General features: G+C 41.3%; 1 protein-coding gene across 5 annotated transcripts in view; it reads left to right on the plus strand.

Moving 5' to 3' along the window:
• Window positions 1-23,929, plus strand: part of Fkbp15 (FKBP prolyl isomerase family member 15) — a 58,474-nt gene that overhangs the window by 16,426 nt on the left and 18,119 nt on the right. For 4 of the 5 annotated variants that reach the window (XM_021159209.3, XM_021159210.3, XM_085839252.1 and 1 more), the window contains exons 5-19: window positions 3,381-3,455; window positions 3,744-3,842; window positions 5,461-5,610; window positions 6,743-6,811; window positions 7,343-7,489; window positions 9,595-9,734; window positions 10,113-10,170; window positions 11,565-11,672; window positions 14,596-14,698; window positions 16,129-16,235; window positions 17,872-17,986; window positions 19,817-19,926; window positions 20,749-20,856; window positions 21,777-21,871; window positions 22,994-23,096. In XM_021159209.3, the coding sequence (XP_021014868.1) occupies window positions 3,381-3,455; window positions 3,744-3,842; window positions 5,461-5,610; window positions 6,743-6,811; window positions 7,343-7,489; window positions 9,595-9,734; window positions 10,113-10,170; window positions 11,565-11,672; window positions 14,596-14,698; window positions 16,129-16,235; window positions 17,872-17,986; window positions 19,817-19,926; window positions 20,749-20,856; window positions 21,777-21,871; window positions 22,994-23,096 (1,587 nt within the window). The remainder of the gene's footprint in view (window positions 1-3,380; window positions 3,456-3,743; window positions 3,843-5,460; window positions 5,611-6,742; window positions 6,812-7,342; window positions 7,490-9,594; window positions 9,735-10,112; window positions 10,171-11,564; window positions 11,673-14,595; window positions 14,699-16,128; window positions 16,236-17,871; window positions 17,987-19,816; window positions 19,927-20,748; window positions 20,857-21,776; window positions 21,872-22,993; window positions 23,097-23,929) is intronic. The other variant, XM_029475932.2, reaches the window with a different exon arrangement.

The raw sequence follows: 23,929 nt of genomic DNA on the forward strand, positions 1-23,929 counted from the left end.
CAGAAGACCCAGATTCAATTCCCAGCACCCACACCACTGCTCACAGCCATCTGTAAGTCCAGTTTTAGGGGATCCAATGCTCTCTTCTGACTTCAACAGGCATCAGACACAAAGTACAGACATGGTGCACAGACATACATGCAAACAAAACACTCATTCACATTAAATAAAGAGTAGGAGCTGGTAGCTGGGTGGTGGCCAGGATTTGAGAGGCAGGAGGATCTCTGTGGGCTCAGGGGTCAGCCTGGTTTACAGAGAGGGTTCAGGAGTACATAGTGAGACCCTTGTCTTAAAAAAGAAAGAAAAAGAAAAATTGCAACAATTATATTGTAAAGTTATTTTGGAAAACAAAATAAAACAAACAAACAAACCAACAAACAAAAAAACCTCACTGGAGAGCTGTAGAAATGATGAAGGGAAGAGAAATTAAAATCTTAGAGAAAAAACCCCAACAATGAGATATCTCTGTTCTGTGTCCTGAGCACATTGCTGGTTTAGGTGGAGTCTAGGCAACAGGTATGACACAACCAGAGACTGCTTGAGAAAAGAGAAACTGACAAATCTGGAGTCTTGCAGCTCAACAGCGGTATTCCCTGTGTGACATTTGTTGAATTCAGGGGTGGTTTAGAAGTCCAGGTACTACCAGAGTCAGAACAATTTCTGCAGCTTTGTAGTGCCTAGGAGAGACACTTCTAGAGGGAGAGAACTTGCAACAAGTAGCAACTATCTTCCTTTCCCTATATTTACCAGACTTTGAATTTCATGGGGAAGTAGCTAAAGAATTCAGCTAAAAATCCTTGTTGATTAAAACTTTAAGAACCAAGGAGTTAGAGACTTTCTAGGCTTTCAGCCAAAAGCTTGGAAAGGTCCTGCATGAGTAAGAATCAGGACAACTCAGAGGTAGACTGATTCTTAAAATTTCTTTTAAGGATTTATTTATTTTCTTTGGTATATGAATATTTGCCTGTATTGTTTTTCTGTGCACTGAGTGTACAGTGCCCACAGAAGTGAGAAAGGGGTGTTGGCTCCCTCTGGAGCAGAGTTAGGGTGCTTGTGAGCCATGTGTGGGTACTAGGAGCCTGGGTCCTATGCAGGAGCAACCTAAGTGTGCTTAACCGCCAAGCCACCTTTCTAGCCCCGGCAAACCAATTCTTAATAATGTCTAATCCTCTTACAACCAGTACTGTCTGTGGTGGGACTGGGGTGATCAACCCTTCACTTTGAAAAATAAAATAAATATCTCACATAAAATCACACAGCAGCCTTCACAGCTCCCCGTATTTCTAAGGACTAATTTCATCTTTTAAAAAACATTTATTTTTATATATTTGTGTCTGCATGTGAGAATGTGCAGGTTCCTGCGGAGGCCAGAGGTAACTGCTCCCTAGAGTTGTTAGTCTTACACGTGGCTTTGAGGCTCCTCTTGCTGAACCAGCATGTCTCCAGCCCAGAGGGTGAATTTTAATTATTTGGATGTTCTTTAATCCATATATAGTACACACTGTTATCCCTAAGTTCCTGGAAGGTTGGTTCCAGGGTCCTTTCCTACATATAGATAAGAAAATCTGTGATATAAACTAATTATGTATGTAATATAAATAATATTCCTTATATAAAGTGGCAGGCGGCTATACTTGTACATCCTTCCATAAACTTTAAATCATCTCTAGGTTATTTGTGTTATCTAATAGAATGTAAATGCTACATAAATAGTTGCTATTTTATTTAAGGAATATAAGAAAAATATGTTTAAATTTATAGGACTAGAATCCATGGAGGTTAACTGTAACATATATTTTATATATATAAAATTTTGCAGTTTAACATTTTAAGTACACAGTCTAGTGGCTATTTTTTAATTAATTTATTTTGTATTTACTTATTTTATGTATATGGGTGGCTTGCCTACATGTATATCTGTGTACTGCATGTGTGCCTGGTGCTAGAAGAGGCCAGAAGAGGGTGTTGGAGCCCTTGGGGCTGGAGTTACTGGTAGTTATGAACCACCATGTGGGTGCTGTGAATTGGATTCAGGATCTTTGGAACAACAACTGTGTTCTTCACTGCTGAGCTGTCTTTCCAACCCCGATCCAGTGGCTTTAGTGACGTGTCCAGTACTAAGTACTTATCACCACTGTTCTCATTTTTTTCATAATCTCAAACATAAACCATCCATTAAGTGGTAACCCTTCATCTTCCCTACTGCTACTCCTTCATATTCTCCAATGCGTTATCGCTTTGAGTCTGACTGTCTTAGATACCTCATGTAAGTGGACTCAAGTGGTTTTTGTCTTCTTGTGGTTGACTTGCTTTATGAGCTCAGCCCTCAAAGTTCATTTATGTTTTTCTTACTCATGACCTTGCTAAGCACATGCTCTAGCCCTGACCCTCTTTGTGCAATCTTATGCCAAGAAAGAAATCTGTAAGAAATAAGGGCAAAATAAATTTGCCAACAATCTTAAGTTGAGAGCATCACTGCCAGTAGATTGTTACTGTGGGATACTTTGAAGGAAGTTCATTAGGTAGAAGGAGGTGTCTATGTCCATGTCCTCCTCAAGACATGGAGAAAGTTCACAGATGTGTTATCCGTCATGGTTTCAAACTGTACACAACTTGAATAGCTACAACTAGGAGAGTGGATAAATAGGTTGTGGTATGTTCACACAGAATAGTATAACTGACAGTATCGAATTAAGTACCGACAAACAAAGTTAACAAGGCTTAGTCTATGTTGTAAGTGAAAGAAGCAGGGAAAAAAAATCAATAGATGTAGGCTGATTGCACTAATTTAACTATAGAGAAGTTGATCTGTGACTGAGTCAGAGTACTGGACCTCTGTGGTAGGGATATTGATAATCAGGGGCAAAGGGAGCTATCTAGGATGGCCTTTTCTCAATCTGCCTGGTAGCCACATGAGTACACATACATGTGAATATTCACTGAGTTGTACATATGACTTGTGGGATCTTTTTCCCCCTCAAATTTAAAAGATTTTTGTTGTTGGTTGCTTGGTCTTTGTTTTGAGATGGTGTTTCATTGTATAGCTTGTGCTGAACTCCAACTCATGGCAGTCCTCCTGGCTCAGTGCTGGGATTACAGACATACACCACCAGATCTGACCTGCATTTTCTGTAAAGGATCCAGTTGCCATCTCTTAGCTCTCCTGCATATGAATGGAAATGCCAACAAAATAAAGCTATTGCTGATTAAGGTTAAAGAGTGAGGGCAGAATGCAAAGAGGTGCAAGGCAGTGAGAATTTCCAATTCAGTCTGGGCAGGTTTGGGATTTATAGCTGTAGGAAGCATGACCTCATGTCTTACTGCTGAGTCTGTGTTACCTTTTAACATCTGTTTTCTTTTTCTGCCTGTTGTGAGTACAGTATAGGATTCTTCTTTACATCAGTCAGCAGCAGCCAGTGACTGTTGCTACAATTCATCTGAACTTTGAGCTAATGGTAAGAGACCTCATACTGGAATCACTTGCCCCTTTAGGGTTGTGGGAGAGATGGGCCTGGGCATTCCTGATAGGAAAAGATCTGCTAAGTCCCGGACAGCAGTAAGCAGTCTTTCAGAAAGGTTTCCAGACTCCTAGGAATGTGTAGGGGAAGAGGTAGGGATGGCGTGGGCTGAGGTGGGGGAGAAGCTCCTGCTCTGATCAGCTCTCCTCTGTGAGCTGAGGCAGTCAGATTTACTTGCAGGCTGCTCTGCTTGAATGATCCAAACATCCCTTTTTCTTTTCCCAGGTTCGGCCCAATAACTACAGCACCTTTTATGATGACCAGAGACAAAACTGGTCTATCATGTTTGAGTCAGAGAAGGCCGCTGTGTCATTCAATAAACAGGTGACGTCTTCTTACTCTTTCCTGTGCAAAGCCAGAGCACTTGTTTGGAGTCTTCCTTATTTTAGTTATGGCAAAACCACAACTGCTCTGTGTTATTAATGACAAGGTAAAGAACCCATTAAACTTGCTGCATTTCAGGAAAAGAATAGATCTTACTGAAATTGCCTGAGGAAATATTTAAAAGGGAAAATGGGGAGACATAAGCTTATTTGATCGAACACTTTGTTTTGCTGCACTGGAGAGATGGCCCAATGGTTAAAATGCTTGTTGTAGCTGGCTGGGGTGGTGCATTCCTTTAATTCCAGCATTCATGAGGCAAAGGCAGTTAGATCTCTCTGAGTTTGAAACCAACCTGGTCTACAAAGAGAGTTCTAAGACAGCCAGGACTGTTACACAGAGAAATTCTGTCTCAGAAAAAAAAAAAAAAAACCTAACAGAATCGAATGCTGGGTTTATCCAGAGATCCTGCCTTAGAAAACACAGCAATCCAGGACAGCATTCCAGGAAGACACCTGACATTAACCTCTGACCTCCAGACACAGGTAGCCACATACCCATGTGCCCACACATGTGAACACACATACCGCACATGAACATACACATAAAAAATCCCCACTTTTTTGCTCCACAATTTTCTTAAAGATACATGAAACTTGTAAAAGTAACATTTCAAAAGACTGTCAAAATTTTATGAGCTCCCTATAGAAAATGTAGAAATAATATTTTAAAAAATCATTTAAGGGGCAGTTGGTAAACTGCTTGCCATGTTCTTGTGAGGACTGGACTTTGATTCCTGGAACCATGGGAAAAGGGAGAGCCAAGAGTGGTTGTGCATACGTGTAATCCCAGCACTGGGGAAGCAAACACGGGGATCCTAGGTTCACCAGGCAAATAGCAGAGCTTATTTGGAAAGTGAGAGACATTTTCAAAATTCAAGGACAGTGCCTGAGGACCAACATTCAAGTCAGTCCTTTAAGCCTTCACACATGTACATGCACACATGCAAATGTACCTGGACACACATGTGCACCACACAAACAAAACCCACCCACATACACATAAATCATACCTTTACTTCCCAGAGTAACACATATTAATACATTAAATCGCTTTTTAAAAACTGTGTAATAGATATAAGTACGTGTATTCCCTCTAGAGGTCACATTACTGAGACTGATCACTGAGGTAATGGTAGGAGGTTGGGTCTTTGGGAGGTGGTCCTGAGTGGTGACCCACTGTATACGTACTGTTATTTCCCAGCTGGATTGCTAAGCACTCTATATTGTCCCGTTTAATTTTCATAGCTACCTTGTAAGATTTGCAAAGCTCTTTTCTTCACTTTTGCAAGTGGGAACGGGTAGGTATATGGAGATTAAGTTATTTGCCAAAGGTCAGACTTAAGAACTGGCAATACCTGGATCTGTACCCAGACATTCTGACTCCAGTGCTGACTTGTTGGGCACCCTGATTCCTGCCGGATTACTGACTTCGGAATGGCTTATTTCTAACCTTGTAATCTTTGTTAGTGGATGCAGCTGTTTGAGAAAGAATATTAGCAGCAATGGGATGGCTGGGCAACTTAAACCAAGCTCATGCTGCTCTGATCTTGATCTCGCAGGTGTGCGTGGCCAAGTGCAATAGCATTTCTTCCTTGGATGCAGTGCTGTGTCAGGACCTGGTTGCACCCGAGGGCCCTGCTGTGGAAACTGGAGATTCTTTAGAAGTAGCCTACACGGGCTGGCTCCTTCAGAATCATGTGCTGGGCCAGGTAAACAGTGTGTTCTGCACGTCCTTTCTCTGTGGGTGTGTGACACGCAGCCTGCCGTATGGGGAGTGAACTGTGGCCATTGACCAGTAGAAACATTTAGGGAGGCTGAATTCATCTCCACAACTGCTTTTGGGGCACACTCGTGAATGCTCCTGTGCAAATGTGCTTAGAGCCTCACACCCTGTCTCATATTTAGGGGCAGACAGTTTCCCGAGGATAATTCATGTGTACGTCTTGTCCTCACTGCCAGTTTTAAACTTGAATATATCTTTAAGAAAGAGATCTTATTTTTAAGCCTTCTCACTGTCTTTCCTTGCTTTTGAAATTAGAGCTCTCTATGTAGCCTTGGATGGCCTGGAACTTGCTATGTAGACCAACCTGGCCTGGAGATCACAGAGATCTATCTGCCTCTGCCCCCACCTCTGCCGCTTTCTTCAGAGTGCTGGGATTAAAAGCACATGCCACTGTGTTTAGCTGTCATTTTCCTTTTAACAGACACTGTAAATATGTTGCAATTGTTGTGTTTTTAATACTGTTAAGTTTTTAAGAGCAATGTGATATGATAGAAAGAACTGTATAACTTAAATAGTGTGAATGTGTGGTGTCACAGGTATTTAATCCCATCACTTGGGAGGCAGGTGCAGGCAGATCTCTGAGTTTTGGGCCAGTCAGGGCTACATAGTGAAACCCGGTATCAAAAATCAAGGAGTCACAATTAAGTTCCAATTGTATCCCAGTCTGACCTTGACCAGCACTCTCTAAGCTCTTATTTTTCCCATTCGTGCATGGAGGTTAGTGATCCTTGCTCTGCTTTCTTGGAAGTACTGTTTTAGTACCAAATGAGTACATTTACTGAAAATACTTTATAGTTGAAAAAGTGCTTCAGTTAATGATGCCAGAAATGGGTTTGCCCCCAATTTGGCAAATTATTGTTCATAGGGATATTCATTGCGATAAACTCCAACCATGTTATAGTTCTGTCTTCTCAGTTTCTTCAGGAGCTATGTGCCGTTACATCTGTCATTTCCTGTTTGGGAAGCACTGACCCCCCTTAGTTGATTATCATTAAGATGATTATTGTTTTCGAAACTGACTGAATTTTTTTTTTTTTTTGTACTTTATCAAATGGCAGGTTTTTGATTCTACTGCTAACAAAGATAAGCCGCTTCGCCTGAAATTAGGATCAGGAAAAGTTGTCAAGGTAAAGGCCTGTTTTGGAATTTAGTTTAAATGTTGAGAATCTCCAACCTGTTCTTATCTAGAGTCTGGACATGCGTGGTTGACAAGGAAGGAACAGGTATTTTACACTGTCAACATATGGAAGATGTTTACCTGTGAGAGGCTAGAGTGAAGAGGAGTGTATTTGTTTTCTTAGACTCCATCTTTTTCATTCTGTGGCTCTGAGGAAGTGATCCCATTGTTCCCACAGCCCCGTGGAGAGGCGGCACTGTTTAACAGCTGCCACGTGCTTGGTTCTTATCTCGTTGATTTGACTCAGCACTAGGAGCACTACTCTGGGATGCAAGTTGTGAATTTTGCTTGATCAATGAGCATTTTACATATGTGCAGTGTCATGTGTTGGGCATGTTAGAGCTTTGCACTGTGTCCATTCATCCATGTGCAAAAGTTTGTTTTCACTGTATTGCCTATGGCTGTTTGACTCAAATTCTTCGGAGAATTCTTTGTTCAAGTGTATTTTGTCTGATGAGCATTTCCTCACTTCTGTCTATAGGGCTTAGAGGACGGGCTACTGGGCATGAAGAAAGGAGGAAAGCGCTTAATTATCACTCCTTCAGCCTGCGCTGCTGGCTCTGAAGGAGTAATAGGCTGGACTCAGCCAACAGACTCCATCCTGGTGTTTGAGGTAGAAGTTAGGCGGGTAAGTGAAACTGGCCTGTGTTCTTATAAATCAGATTCTGAAGATATGGATAGCTTTTAAAATAGAAATGGTAGGGTAGGACGAAGGTTGGGAAAGTTCTTTCCTTCAGGCATGAGGTCTGAGTTCAGTCCCTAGAACGTACATGAACATGCTGACACAGTGGTGCAGGTTTGTATTGACTACACATATTTGTATACATAGTCATGCGCGCGGGAGCACACACACACACACACACACACACACACACACACACACACATGCTTCATAGGCGTTTCTGAAAACTTTAGAAGAAATGATGAATGATTTTCTCTGAAAATGGCATTGGAGTTAAACATCTTGTCTTTTTTTAATGTATAAAAATCTTGTCAGTAAGGTGTGGTGGGGCATATTTTTAATCCCAGCACTTGGGAGGCAGAAGCAGTCAGATATTAATGAATTTAGGCCAACTTGGACTACTAATGAGTTTCAGGCCAGCCAGGGTCACACAGAGAGGCTCTACCTTTGAATATGTATAGTTTCTATACTAAAATAGCAACAACTTTTAGTTAGTTCATAGTATTCCTTCTCCAAAATGACCCTGATATTATTAGGTTGAATGGTGCTGGTAACTATAAACTATAAAACACAGTACAAATAATGAATTTTATGGCTATCTCTATATAGTCGTTATGTTTGTCACAGCAGAGAGGTACCCTCCTAATGGGAGACCTGTTTCTCTGTTGGGTCATCTTATCTTACAGTCCCCAGATGCCTTTTTTTCCTAAACATATAGATTCCCTTAAGTTTTCTTTGAGCTCAAGAAAACCATGGGGAATGATAGACAGCAAACTATTTTGAAATATTGATACTAACTTGTAAACATAAGCAAAGTTTTCTGCTTTACAGTAATCAAGAAATTAGAGCCAAGCATAGTGGTGCATGCCTTTAATTCCAGCGTTTGAAAGGCAAAGGCAGGTAGATCTCCATGAGTTTGAGGCCAACCTAGTCTACACAATGAGTTCCAGAACAGCCAGAGTTACATAGTGAGACGCTATCTCAAAGAGAAAGGAAGGAAGGAAGGAAGGAAGGGAGGAAGAAAGAAATTAGAGAAAGCATATGTGCGAGAGAAAGAGACTGGTAAGGAAGCAATGAAGGAGAATAGAGTAGGGGTGAGAGATGAGGGAGAGAGTACTAAAATATACTTTGTGCAAAGATCTAGACATAGAGCTATCCATTAAAGCATTGTTTGTGATAGTAATAAGCTGTCTATGTGAAATAGTATTTTTTTTTTCCGAGACAGGGTTTCTCTGTATAGCTCTGGCTGTCCTGGGTGAAATAGGTTTTTATAAGAACATTCATGTTTATGATTTCTGTTCAAGAATCCTTTGAAGTCTTTACCTTGTAGACCATAGCAGGAATGAGCATGACCTTGAGGTTTGCCATGCTCTTCAGTAGCTGGAAACAATGAAGATGAGTACTTAGTGACGTGGAAATATATTCGTGTATAGTAACTAAGCAGAACAGCTACAAAGCTGTGGCTCCATTTGTAAAAGCACACATGCACTCATTCATACACACAGATGATGGAATGGTAGCTGAATCACAACTGTTTCTGTCTTAGTCAGGGTTTCTATGCCTGCATGACCAAGAAGCAAGTTGGGGAGGAAAGGGTTTATTCAGCTTACACTTCCACACTGCTGTTCATCACCAAAGGAAGTCAAGACTGGAACTCAAGAAGGGCAAGTAGCAGGAACTGATACAGAGGTCGTGGAGGGATGTTCCTTACTGGTTTACCTCCCCTGGCTTGCTCAGCCTGCTCTCTTATAGAACCCAAGACTACCAGCCCAGAGATGGTCCCACCCACAAGGAGCCTTTCTCCCTTGATCACTAATTGAGAAAATGTCTTACAGTTGGATCTCATGGAGGCATTTCCTCACCTGAAGCTCCTTTCTCTGTGATAACTCCAGCTGTGTCAAGTTGACACAAAACTAGCCAGTATAGTTTCCTTTGTCTTTTTTTCAGCATGTTTTGATTTTGCCTGTACTGAATAGGCAATAGCTTTTATGCTAGAGAATAAATAAATGAGAGTATGGAAGGGTGAGTGTGTATACTCTGTTCTACCCTAGGTGAAGTTTGCCAGAGATTCTGGCTCTGATGGCCACAGTGTGAGCTCCCGGGATTCTGCAGCCCCTTCCCCCATCCCTGCTTCTGACAGCCTCTCAGCTGATCCTGTTGTAACACCCCTGCCATTGCCTCTCAAACCTGGGTAAGGCTGTGGCAAGCTCTGGGATTCTTCATGGTTCCTGAGATGCAGTTTAAAACTGCAATCAATTTTTAGTAATTGAAAAGAACAAAAGTCAGGATCAGGAAAACAATGTATTAGATTCATTTGACAATGGATTAATAGCTGTCAAAGTGGTGCTAGGAATACCTGCAAAACTCTGAGCAAAGGGCAAAGGGCAGGAACATAGAATGCAGGCCCATGGGAAAGTGGAGCTTTCAAGGACTATACAAATAAAAAGGAGCTAAAATTCTCTTTTAGCTATTCAGTTGACTATTTCAAAAACAATGCTTTTACGCCAGTTTAATTTGGGTTTGCAATTACAGATTTTGTATTATCTCAGGATGTTTTATTTGATTTCAGGGAGCCGGGTCTTCGTTCCAAATCTAACTCTCTCAGCGAACAGCTAACTGTAAATTCAGTAAGTATGATTCTGTACCCCTAGGCCCTGGAATGTTGTTTCATGTGCCTTGCATGTAGTTGAGAGCCACTGACTTAGTATAGAAATTAATTACTACTTTATTTATTTTATCCTACTTGGAAATCAGTCAGTAGAAATTAGCCTGGACTTTTACATTCATAGATCTGAATTGTAGGTCTATGGCCATGAGAAAATGATCTAACTTTTCAAATCCTCAGTTTCTTCATTGTTACAGTGGGAATAAGTTCACGGCCCCCAGTTACAGTTCATAAATCCCTGAGCACACAGACTGTGTAAAGCTGTTTTTAATGAGCGGTAGCTGTGGTATTACTAAAGTGATGTGAAACTAGGAGAGAACCCTCAGGTAAAGCTCACTTCCATCCTCTAGTTGCCATTTATTCCAAGAGGAATGGATTAAAAGTTAATTTTGGTTTTCTTTGTTGCTTATTCTGTGTGACCCTGAAGAATTTACTCTGTAAACAGAGTTTTGTTTTGTTTTTTTTATATATCTGTAAATTGATATAAGGAAGTGAACACTTTTCAGTTTTCAGAATTATGTCTGGGATATTTTAAGTGCTTAAAAAGCATTGTTCATATTATAATAGATGCTAATATAACTTTATGTTATATGTATTTTATCTCAAAACGAACAAAATACTACCACTACTACCCCCACCAAAGATGGTGTGGGGGAGGGGCTTTGGAGAGCACTCATTTACCTGAGCCAGTAGACATCCTCTACTTCCATTCTCTCAGAGGAATTCAGGCTTCTTCATCCACTGGGTGACTTTGAGCAGGTCACTGGTTTTGTTTCCCCAATGGGGAGAGGAGAGGACCAACTGTTATTTCCGAACAATTGGATTTGAGTGCCTTTAGGAAGGATGTAAAAGGTGGTTTGCTGCTGCTCGGCTTGGTCCATGCAGACTCTGAATGTGCTGCACGTGGACCAGAGGGTAGACAAAGAACTTGAAGCTCAAGCAAGGCCTTCTCCTAGCACTGAGGACAGTAGGTGATGGGTGAAGCCAGGTCTTCCTCCAGCCTGTGCACATTCAACCACAGAAGGGGGCACTTCACTAACAATTGGTCTGATGTAGTAGAAACTGTTCTAAACCAAGTGTGCAGAAGCACTCTCATTTTCAGTGGGGACACTTGGCTAAAAGAGGTCATGCATATGAAAGCAATTCATTCCCAAGCTGTAGGGACTTAACTTAATGTTCATATTATCAGTCTCATTAATTTGCATTGTATTTGGTATCATAAATAATGCTTGCTTTCTAGAAGAAATGGCTTCCACTAAGTAATAGAGGGTTAAAGGTTTTGGCACAAGGCAAAGAAGTAGAGCTGTTTGAAAGCAATAAACTTCAGTCACAGTGATGTTTATGCCTTCCTTTTAGAGTCCTGATACGGTCAAGGCCAAGCTGATCTCGAGGATGGCTAAAATGGGTCAACCCATGCTACCCATCCTTCCGCCACAGCTGGACTGCAATGACTCAGAAACCGAAGTACGTCCCCTTGACTGTATTGAGATGCGTGCAGGTGCTGCCATCTTCTGTTTCTTTGCTTCAAATAAGTGCCTTTCCTGCTTCTAATGCAGAGTCACTGTTTGAGAACAGAGTAGGCACATGTGACACTTTTAACTGTGAGTAGCCCATCCCCAAATGGAGGTTAAGTTCTGCACATCTGACCAAGAATTAGACCAAGAGGTTGCTTAGTGTTCAGTAACTGGGATCTGGAATCTGTATTGCTCATAATCTCCAGCTGCCTGCCTGGAAGTAATAAGTCTGCTTCATGTTGAGAAAAAAATCTTAGACAATGAGATATGCAACCCATACAGGCTCTGTGTTCTTTTTTTCAGGTTTCTTTTACTCTTTAAAAATGTCTTACTGTACTATTTTTTAATGCACATGGGTGTTTTGCCTGCCTGCATGTCTGCATGTCGACAGGTGCTCAGCTCTTCTAACTTTTTCTCCTTTGAGACTGAGTCTTACCATATTGCCTAGGCTTGTAAGTCCTAGGTTCAAAGGACTTCCTACCTCTGTCTCCCCAGCCTGTAGAACTATAGGCACGTGCCACTGCTTCTGGATTCCACCTGTGTTTGTTGATTGAGTATTTGGATCAACTTGGGAAATATTGATCATCTTACTGATGATAACTGTTGTTTAAATATCAAACTGTTAGCTTTTTTTTTGTTTGTTTGTTTGTTTTTCAAGACAGGGTTTCTCCGTGTAGCCCTGGCTGTCCTGGAACTCACTTTTTAGACCAGGCTGGCCTCGAATTCAGAAATCCACCTGCCTCTGCCTCCCGAGTGCTGGGACTAAAGGTGTGCACCACCACGCCCGGCCAAACTGTTAGCTTTTATGACTATATGTATAGTGCTTTTTTCATATTTTAAAAATGTTATTTAGCAGTTCAAGATTTTATTGAAATCAAGTCTACCAGGCTTTTCGCTTTTGGTGTTGTGCTTAGAAAGCATTCCCAGGGCTGGAGAGAGAGTTCAGCAGCTAAAGTGCTTGCCATGAAACCTAAGTAGCTTCCCAGTACCCACGTAAAAGCCAATGCAGTAGCTTGTACCTGCGATCCCAGCTCTGAGGAGGCCCTGACAGAGGGATCCCTGGGGCCTGCAAGTCAGCCAAACTAGCCAATCAATGTGCTCTAAGTTTGGTGGGACACCCTGACTCAAAGTTAACGTAGAAAGTGAACCCATTGCTGACCTCTGACCTCAGCATACACATAAGGACACAAGTGCACACACCCTCCCATATACATACATGAACACATAAACATACACATACAAAGGAAAAGCATCTTCATTTTTGTACTTTAAAAGCATAGCATTATGACTTTCAGAAATATGATTATTTTATATTTATTTAGATCTAAATTTTTTTTGTTTTTCGAGACAGGGTTTCTCTGTATAGCCCTGGCTGTCCTGGAACTCACTTTGTAGACCAGGCTGGCCTCGAACTCAGAAATCCGCCTGCCTCTGCCTCCCGAGTGCTGGGATTAAAGGCATGAGCCACCATGCCCGGCTGTAGATCTAAATTTTTAATCCATAAGAATATAAAGTAATTTAAGTCTTTTTCAATGATTAACTTGTTACTGATAAAACAGTTCTTTCTCAAGTGAACTGAAATATATGATTGATTGACTTTTGAGATTTTTTTCATTTGATATAAAATGAAAAAAGATATAAAATATGCTCTGAAATAGGCTTTATATTTTAGAGTATTGTCCTCCCCCCCGAAAGATGTAAAATATAACATTTTAAATGGAAGCTTACTGTTTTATAATTGTCTTCCTGGTTTCTATTAATGAAATTTGAATAATATAGTTCATTAAAATTATTTTTATATATAATTAACTAAAATTTAAATATAATTAATTAAAAACTAAAAGCTACTTTATTGCATAATAATTAAAATTTATAATGAAAGAATATATTTAGAAAAGGGGTATTTTCTTTATATATTGCTTTATAAACTGACTTTTAAACTTAATGTTATATCATAAATACCTATGTGAATGTCAATAATTATGTAAAGTGTATTGCTTTAAAGTAAAGTGTATTGCTTTAAAGACAACTAGGTGGCCTTCTCTCTACCATAATTCCCTTTACTCTCCTGATAGATATTTAAGTTGATTTAGAATTCAGTAATTATCTAAAAGTGGGCTGATTTTCCCAGAAGAGAATATTTGGTGCTGGGGAAAGCTCTAAAGTATAAGAATAATCCAGAGATGACAGCCCTTGAACCACAGCACAGCAAATTGTAGTCATATGACTCATGTCATATGACATCTTGTCTTTGCTTGAAGCAGGACTACAGGGCAGCTTTGTTCAGAGTTACAGCTTTGGTTTTATGAATTTTTAAGAATCTTTTAATAATGAGAGCTAACAGCTGGGTGTGGTAACACACACTTTAAGCTCATCACTTTCAATTAAGGCAGAGACAGGAGGATCTCGGAGTTTGAGGCCAACAGGTCCCCATAGCAAGTTTCAGGACAGTCACGATGCATAGAGAAACCTTGTTTCAAACAAACAACAACAACAAAAGACTTAGGACAAGTGTCCTGGACAGACATGACCAAGCCAGCATGCTAGTGAGGTGCAGTGACTTGCTCTGCTCTGTCCAGTTTCTGTGGGTGCTCTGAGGTCTGAGACTGCTTGGCAGAAGAGTTGGGTAGCTGATGGTGGTTCTGTAGGACTATATTAATTATTTGATATGATTTATAGGAAGAAGAGCTCTTACTCTTGCATAATTGAGTTCTTCCTTTGTACAACTCATATCCCTGACGACTGGCTTTCTGCCTGCCTTTCCTTCCTCTTTCTTGACTGGAAATCCTGTATTGTGAGCCGAGTTAGAGACAGGCAGCCTCTGTCTTCAGCTAAAACCTACACATAGTGATCAACCCTTGTGCTTTTTTCAGGATGCAACTGTTCTTCGAGGAGTTGGGCAGTCCCTTGTGACACCATCTGTCCAGTCTTCTCTTCAACCAGCTCATCCGGTATTACCACAGATGGCCTCACAGGGTAAGAAAAGAACCTTGATAAGGCTCGGCCCTTGTGTTGAATCAGTATATTCATCCGTGTTCCTTAGATTATTAACTAGTATTGTTAGTGCTGGGGCCTGAGTTAGGGGCTAAGACTTGTCAGTTTGTCTCTGAGTAGAATACTTTGAGGCTAAGATGTATGTCTGCTGTGTTGCTTTGCCTCTTTAGGAAGTCTGTGCTCAGCTGTTGAGACATCTCCTTATGTGTTATTTTACACTCATGTCAGCTGATGGGATCTGAGTCAGATGAACAAGAGAACACTGTTTCCACCTTTGCTGGGCTGCCCATGGGCTGCTTTGGGAGGAAAGTGGTCTGATTTAAAGGAATGTTGGGTGCCAGTCCAGACTTACAAGTGTGAAGGAAAGTTCCTGGAAAGAGCCTCACAAGGCACTGAACCTTCTGCAAGGCTGGCTAGCTGATGAGAATATCAAGAATTGTGACAAGGCAGGGATCCAGCAGGTTCAGACCAGTTGTAATTTATCTTGGGCTATCTTTAGCACCCTTAGTTGTTTGATAAACAAAGTTTCAATCTTTTGATTTGACCAGTGAAGACTGGGGAGCCAGATGCAGGGGTGAAAGCCTGCTAACTCAGAGACAGAGAGAACACACAGCTGACCTTCCTTCTCAGGCTATGTCTTAGAAGGAATGATCCCTCACTCCTCCCAACTCACCATCTCAAAAAACCTCCTTCAGACTGAATGCCCCTCCCTTCTACTTCCTATGTATCTCTCTATGTGTCCTCTTGTCCCTCTTATCTAATTCGGTGTTCACTTCCTGTCACCTGGTCGCTTGCTCTGCCTCTTGACCTGTTCTTAACAATAGTGGTTTTTATTTAATCCTATTTACAGTATTCAAGCAGAAAGTTCTTGGATTAAAGGTGTGTGCTAAGGCTGGGCCATACCACAACTAAAACCATGTTTTGTTTTGTTTTTGTTTTTTTGGTTTTTTTTAGTAAATAACACAATCTTAGGGTTCACGGTGTGATCAAACATCCTGCAACACTTAGTAGCCGTTTATTGCCCCTCTATGTATGTAGCCTGACATCTCTGTACTATTAGGTAAATCCTTTGGAATGTACAGAGTACTAGCCTCTACCAACTAAAAGCTAAGAATGTGGTCAGATAGTATCTGAGGCCATAAATGGACCTCCTGACTTCCTGGAATATGCCTCTCTGATATTTTTAAACCACTGTCTTTAAAGTGTCTAGGCTTGTGAGAACTTCATGAGTCTGTTTACTGTGTAGGAATTTGGGATGTGGAGTAACCTGAACCTTTGGTTTCATGACATGCTCACACATATTTGGCTCCAAAATAAATGATCTCTTATCTCCTTTGAGGTGAGAGTTGTGATTTTGCATTGACAAAACAAGCAAGGATGGGTAACAGTAAAAATACCTTGATTTGTCTTAGCACCTCAGCCATCTGGTTCTGGGCTCCAGACACCCTCTGCTGCCTTGATGCAAGCTGTGTCCCTTGATTCTCACTCGGCTGTATCTGGAAATGCACAGAACTTCCAGGTAACTGTATTTTAATTAATTAATTTCTTTGTTTGTTATTTTGAGAGAAGGTCTCACTATGTAGTCTTGGCTGGCGGTACACATATACACATACACACACACACACACACACACACACACACACCACGATCAGGCTGGCTTCAAATTCTCAGAGATCTGTTTGCCTCTTGCCTCCTGAGAGCTGGGATTAAATGCACCAGCACATCCAGCCCTCAGGTAACAATAGTATTTTAAAACTCTTAGGCATGAGATATAATTTATGTTATTCTTATATGAACACAGATGATCCCTCTCTCCTTTTACACAGCAGCAGTTCTCCAAGTCAAAGCTTGTCATTTCCCCTTCCCTAAATTACTGTTCTCTTGTCTCTAAAACCACACAAAGTTTTCTGTTTGCAAGTTTTTGTGAAGATTAAGTGCAAGAATAAGCAAAGTACTTATTAAAGGCCTGGGCCTGGCACCTAGCAAAGTTCCCGTTAGTGCACATAGGATAGCAAGAGCTGCCTCTCCTGCCCTACCCACCCTGGAGGCGATTCTGAGTGGAGATGTGGGAGCCATGGTGGGCAGGCTTTGCTCCACTAGGATAAGGGGAATCAAAACTGAGAAAAGGCTCCCACGATGGAAAATCCCTCTGCCACAGACTAAGATTTTTTTCTAGTAATTCATGTTTGGGTTGTTATATTGTTCTTGGAAATAAACTAGTGTTCCTATGGGGAAGGAGTGACCGTTCTTAAAATGATAGTTGTTGTTTATTGAGCATTTGCCTTGTGCCAGACACTTAATCTGGCAGTTTTTGGGGGCTTCGCCTGTATTAATTAGCTCATATAATACAGCAAATATAATTTGCCTGTGTCATTTAGCTCATATAGCAGATTCCCAAAGCTTTCATCTTCCTTTCACAGTTGCCATACTTCAGTTCAGATAAACGAGAGCTCTGGTCACTCAGATAAGCATCAGGATCTAGTATGTGGTGGCATACGCCTGTAATCCCAGCATGAAGGACTGGAAGCAGGAAGATCAGGAATGCAAGGGTATCCTCAGCTATATAGTCATTTTAAGGCCAGCCTGACCTACATGAAACCATGTCTGAAAACACAAACAAACAAAACAGAATCTAAAGGCTGAGCAATGGATGACTCAACTGTTAAGAACCCAGCATATTGGGTGGCTTGGAAACCCTCCATATTTGTCTATACATAGATACATAGACACACATACATATAGATTTTAAAAAGCAACTTTAAATTAAAAAAGAATCTAACAGGGGAGAAGCATTATGAAAAATCTCAGAAACTGGCTGGCTTAGTTAGGAATTTTGAAAAATAACCTTTTCTTTCCTTCAAAAGAAACTAAACAGGATTTGCTTAGTTATAAGTTTTCCTTAAAAATAGGCTTGATAGTAAGAAATAAATTCCCACTTCATTAAATCATATTGCCAGAGGACTGGGTAGCAACCCAAGATTCCTGTTCCTCTGGTTTTGGGTAGCACTGGAGTGACCAGATACCACCAAGTCCCATAGACAATTGCCTAACCCTGATCTCATCATTTCCAGCTTTAGTAGCTTTAAACCTCCTCCCTGGTTAATGTGCTTTGTTCTGTCACAGGAAACTAAGTAAGTAACTCGTCACTTTCTCAGCCCTATGCAGGTGTGCAAGCCTATGCATATCCCCAGACGCCCTCAGTTACTTCCCAGCTGCAGCCTGTTCGGCCCTTGTACCCAGCACCACTGTCCCAGGCTCCCCACTTTCAAGGTAGAGAATAACTTCCTCCTTCCGGTTTTTCATCTTCCACCCTTGCTGGGTTCTCCTCCTCCCATTCTGTTTTCATTTTCCTCCAACAACTCTCCACCCTTTCTTTTCATTGTTTGTTTTAGCAGCTTGATTGAGATGTAATTTAGATACCATATGATTTATTCAAATATATAATTCAAAGACAGCATTCATTATAGTACATATTGTATATGTGTGTGGGTGTGCGCGCATACATATGAATGTGCAGTTATGCACACCTGTGTATATGTGGAGTAGGGCATTGGATGTCTTCCTGTATTGGTTTTGAGACTAGGTCTCTCAGTGAACTAGAAATCTGCCATTTTGGGTAGACCAGCTAGCCAGGAGCTTTCAGGAATCACCTGTGTCCATCCCCCAATGTTGGGCTTACAGGTGTGTAAAAACCATGATCAACTATTTTGATTGTTTTTAGACAGGTGCTAAGGAGTCATATTCAGGTCCCTGAGCTTTTACCAGCTGAGCATCTTCCCAGACTCCAGGATATATATATGAAATGTTCAGAATTGTGCATCTGTCACAACAATCCATTTTTAGAACACTTATATCTCCCTCAAAGGCCCTTTGTGCCTCTGTCCTGGGTGTTTTTCCTTCTATGCTCTCCCACCAGCCCTTTAGTGACAGGAGCTCATAGCTGATAGTATAAGAGCAAACACTGGAGGGCATTGGGAGGAGGCAGGCACTGCTGTGGGCAGTGAGTGACTGATGAAAACTGTTTTGTTAAAAATTGTAAATTATGAAAGTAATTCACTGTAGTAAAAATGTCAGGCAATACAAAGTAGGATAAAGTGTGCTGTCTGTCATTAAATTTCTGTCCATAGGAGAGAGTCTCTCACAGTTGCTTGGGTAACTGTGTGTATTTTATGCACTTAGGCAAGTGTAGGTGTCTTTTGTAAACAAGGCAAGTGAAATGTTGATGGATGTGTTGGTTTCCTGCTGTGGTGTGCAGCCTGTCTTTTGCTTGGTAATCACTTTGGCATCAGGATAGTGGCAAGAGGAAACAAGTTTTTCCAACAGCCTAAGTTGCATTTCTGCAGTGGGAAGGGCTTCCTAAATGCAGCCTTTGTCTGGAGTCCTGTCCCTTCTCCATCTTTGAAACACGTTGACATGGGTCCAACCTGACATTTCCTCTCTATCCACTGCTCCCACAGACACAGCTACATATGTTCATCACCAGAAGGTTAATACTATTTTTTAAGGTGCTACTTTTGTACCTGGTGCATGATCTTTTTTCTACACTTGAAATCACCTCCTTCAAAAAATTGTTTTTAAGACAGAATCTCGCATAGCCCAGGCTGATCTTGAACTCTGAATCTTCTGTTTGTCTTGTGAGCTACAGTCACGTGCCACTCTGCCCTCTTGCATTAAAAGTACTGTGTTGTAATGATTTGTTTATGTGTCAGTTTCCCAGCTGTAGCCCACTAAGATCTGGAAGCATAATTTATTCATGACTGTTCTCCTTGTGCCTGTGCAATGCCTGGCATGCAGTTGGATGAATGGGGAAACAATGTAAGTGCAGGATCATAGCAGTTCAGAGTGGATACACTTGGGCCAGTGTGCATTTGAACCAGATTCTAGCTCTTGGAGCATTTTGCAGAAATATAACTTAGTTATTATTAGCTTGGGAGTCCTTTAGTCCCTATTGCCTGTTCTGTGCTTCTCCTGACAGTGTGAAATCACCTATCATGTTTCCTCATACATGGCTCCTTCTTTCCTCTGCTAAAACTGCCCTTGACTTTTCCATACATAGTTTTCTCTTTCCAGGTTTATAAGTTCCTTTTCATGTCTGTTTAGGATCAGGTGACATGATGTCCTTTCTCATGACTGAAGCCCGGCAACACAACACTGAAATTCGAATGGCAGTCAACAAAGTGGCTGATAAAATGGATCACCTCATGACTAAGGTGACTGAGTTAGAGCTGAGACTCTGTTGAAAATGGTGCTGTTGGGCCAGAGATGGCTCAGCAGGTAAAAGCACTTGCTGAACAAGCACAGTGACCTGAGTTTGACTCCTGAAATTTCTCAAGAGAGAACCATTTCTTGTTCATTACACTCTGACTCCTGTCCCTGTGCCATGGTACAGGTGTGTGTACATGTCCATACTCACACATACCATATGCGCACATGATAATAGAGAGACACAATAAAGACACATTGTTTAGATGCATGAAATTGTAATATGGAAATAATAGCAGGCTGGGGTGGCAGTTCAGTGATGAAGAGCACTTGCTGCTCTTGCAGAGGACCCAGGTTCAAGTCCCAGCACTCACATGGTGGCTCACAGTCATTCATAACTCCAGTTCCAGGAGACCTGATATCTTCTTCTCATCTCTGATGAACCAGGCACATACATACTTGTTGGCAAAACACTTAAGACACATAAAAGAAAATAAATAAATGTAGAAACATGTTTTTTTAATTTTAAAAAGAGATAATAAATTAAAATGTTAAAAGGGGGTACAGGAAGTAGGCAATACATAGGATGTTAATGGGAGCAGCCACAGCTGTAAGAACACTCTTCCTTGCTTTCCCATATTCATGGTCCTTGGTCATTTCCCTAGAAGAGTTATCATCTTTACTTTGGGATTGATTTAGCAGAGAAAATAAGTTTACATTTAGATATTGTTTCAGAAATGTCTTAGCTCTCTTAGAAGCATGACTGGTCCTGGGTGACTTGTATTCTCCACTAAAACATGCTCACAGCTTTCCTGGCTTCCCTTTCGCAGGTGGAGGAGTTACAGAAGCATAGCTCTGGCAACTCCATGCTTCTTCCTAGCATGTCGGTCACAATGGAAACAAGCATGATTATGAGCAACATCCAGCGCATCATCCAGGTGAGGAGGAGGGAGAGCACGGCAGCCTGGAGGGCTTGTCCACACACCCTCCTCAGATGTGCTACCCATAAACCTGTCCCCGCACCCCAGAAATAGCATGTGTTCAGTCCTGGAGTTGGGAAAACCATTATGGCTTACTTTGGTTCTGTGGCTTATCTTTCATTTTAGTTATTTTCCTTTTCGCTATGACCAAATATTTGACAGGAAACAACTTAAGGGAGCAGTTTCTCTTGCTTCCTTGTCTGAGAGCACGCAGCCCAGTGTGGCAAATAGGAGTGGTAATGGAGTGGAGACAACTGGACTCAGTGAGCCCAGAGCCAACAGGAAGTGGAACCTAGCTGGGGACAGCCTCAGTGGCCCACTTCCTCTAATTGGACTCCACCGCCAGTCCACCCCAAGCTGGCGCTCAAGTATTTAAACATATGAGCCTATGGGTGACATTACAGAACCACAAGAATCTGTATTACATTAGATTCTATATTATATTAAGTATATTATTCTATATTCTACATGCTACATAGCAGTGTGACTTATGTAGTCAAAAAAACACATGCTTTTTAGGCCTATTTTAAACTCTCCTTTCATTTTATGACCATATCAGTCCTCAGCCTATGTAGCCTAGTGATTATAATCCAGCCAGTATGATTTGCTACTTTAACAGTTACATCTCTGGGAAAATAAGTTTTAGTGTTTGTTTCACAAGGCCATTTGTGGGTTCAAGCTGTTTTGCTATACAGTTTGGGGATCCAGTCTACCATGGCAGGGAAGATACGGCAGCAGAATATGAAGTGGCTGGTCGCATTGCAGCTACAACCAGGAAGCAGAGAGTGGAGAGGAGATGGAACTTTGTAGATGCTTCCTGACTTACTGGGCACTTTTAAGGCACTTACTTACCTTGTATGTTGTCTATTTGAACTTAGGAAAATGAGAGACTGAAGCAGGAGCTCCTTGAGAAAAGCAGTCGGATAGAAGAGCAGAATGACAAGATTAGTGACCTCATTGAACGAAACCAGAGGTAATGGCAGGGCGAGGCAGGGCTGTGGATGGTGGGCAAAGGGTTTATTGTACGTTCATCCACTATAATGCACACTGTTGAGGGGGGTGTATTAGTTACAATTCTCCTCTCTACACTTCGTTATGTTTTGTTTTTTGAACCCGAGCACCTTGCACATACTGAGTATGGGATACTTCTGAGCTGCAACCAGTTTCCCATCCCATGTATTTCAACCATTTCCATTTCTGCTCCTTGTGTGAATTACTTGTTCACCTTCAGTACAAAGGCTGAGGTGGCTGTGGTTGGTGTAAGACCCACCTGCGGTTGACTTTCAGCCCTGCACTTCATTTATTGTGTGGCTTTGGATATTTTGTTTATGTCTGCAGGCCTAGCTTTCTCAGAAAATGGTGTTAGGTAGAAAACTGTGTCCTCTTCTCTTTTCTGTGTGGGCTATTTTATCAACCAGAATTCAATCAGAGCCTTGTTGATTTCATAAAGCACATTTTATAGCTTTTAGAGGGTGCTTGTGGGCTTGGTGGAAGGTAGCAAGGTAAACAGAACTAGCCTCACTTCAGTGTTTCACCTGTCCAGTGCTTTTTGTCTCTAACGTGAGAGGATTGGAGGAGTGCTTCTTTTCTTCTTTCCCCTGAGAGTCTTACCCCTTTTTTCTTTTCTCCCCATCTCCCATTAACATGCACCCTGTGAATGTCTCTCTTCAATATGTGACCCAGGTTGCTACCTCATTCCTTGGTCACTGCAGATAGCATGGTTAATTTCTGCAGGTCTCAGGAAAGCAATGTGATTTTAGATTGTTATTTGGCCTTTTAAGAATTAAATAGAAAATTCATATGTATATTTGGTTTGCTATCTGTGCATTGTATGTGTGCAGTGCCTGGAAGAGAGAGCTGGATCCCTTGGACCTGGAGTTATGGGTGGTTGTGAGCCACCATGTGGATGCTGGGAACTAAACCAGGGTCCTCTGCAAAAAACATCGAAGACTCTTAACCTAGGAGCCTTCTCTCCAGCTCCATTCACATTGATTCTGATGAAGGTGTAGAGCAATGTTGTGAGAACTGAGGGCCTTGTGCCTGTCAAACATTCAATGCTTCCTGAATGTTTTCTTTGCCTTTATTTCTGCCTCAGATATGTTGAGCAGAGTAACCTGATGATGGAGAAGAGGAACAACTCACTTCAAACAGCCACAGAAAACACACAGGCAAGAATATTGCATGCTGAACAAGAGAAGGTAAAAATCACTGGGCCGAGGAAGGCCCATGTCGGGATGCATTGAGATGTGGAATAGTCCTACAAAAGAACTTCCCAGTTTCTGTGCAGCAGGATATTTGCCATCTTTGGGAAGAGACCTGGAAATCCTTCAACAGATTTTCATGTATTAATTACCTCTAGATCTGTTTTGCTAAATGTTTTACAATAAGTTGACTCAAGAACAATGATTGAATTAGGGGTGCTGTTTCATGCCTGTAACCCCAGGTTCTCACAGGCAGATGTGGGCGAATCTGTAGTTCAATAGCAGCCTTAGCTACATAGTAAGATCCTTTCTTTAAGAAAAAAGAAAACAAAAAGAAAAAACTCCAATTGCCTGTCTTAATAATTTGATAATGGTGAGATTCTTTTAGTTACAAGAATCAAAAGAAAATTTCTGTTATGCCATGTAACATGTGTATGTTCTTAGTGGAATTTTAGACTGTCTAATTTGCTCCTTTGTCTGTATTTAGTATGTTATTCATTTTGGTCTGACAAAAGCATTTTAAAGTGCGACTTTGGAGCCAGACAGGTCATGCATGCGTGTAATCCCAGCATTGGGAGGCCAAGAGAAAGGATTGTTGTTAGTCCATGTTGGGATACATAGCAAGTACCAGGCCAGGCTGGGCTACATAGTGAGACATTGCCTTAAAGAATACAATGCCAGGTGAGGTGCCATGTACCTTTAGTTCTGTTATTTGAGATAAAGAAACAAACAGATCTTTGTGAATTCAAGGCTAGCCTGGTCTACACAGCAAATTTTAGGCCAGTCAAAGCTACATAGTGTGAAACAAAACAAAAGGAAAACAGTAAGAG

The sequence above is a fragment of the Mus caroli genome, unplaced genomic scaffold (genome assembly GCF_978045245.1).
Source record: "Mus caroli unplaced genomic scaffold, Mus_caroli_1 scaffold_6, whole genome shotgun sequence".
Taxonomy (NCBI): domain Eukaryota; kingdom Metazoa; phylum Chordata; class Mammalia; order Rodentia; family Muridae; genus Mus; species Mus caroli.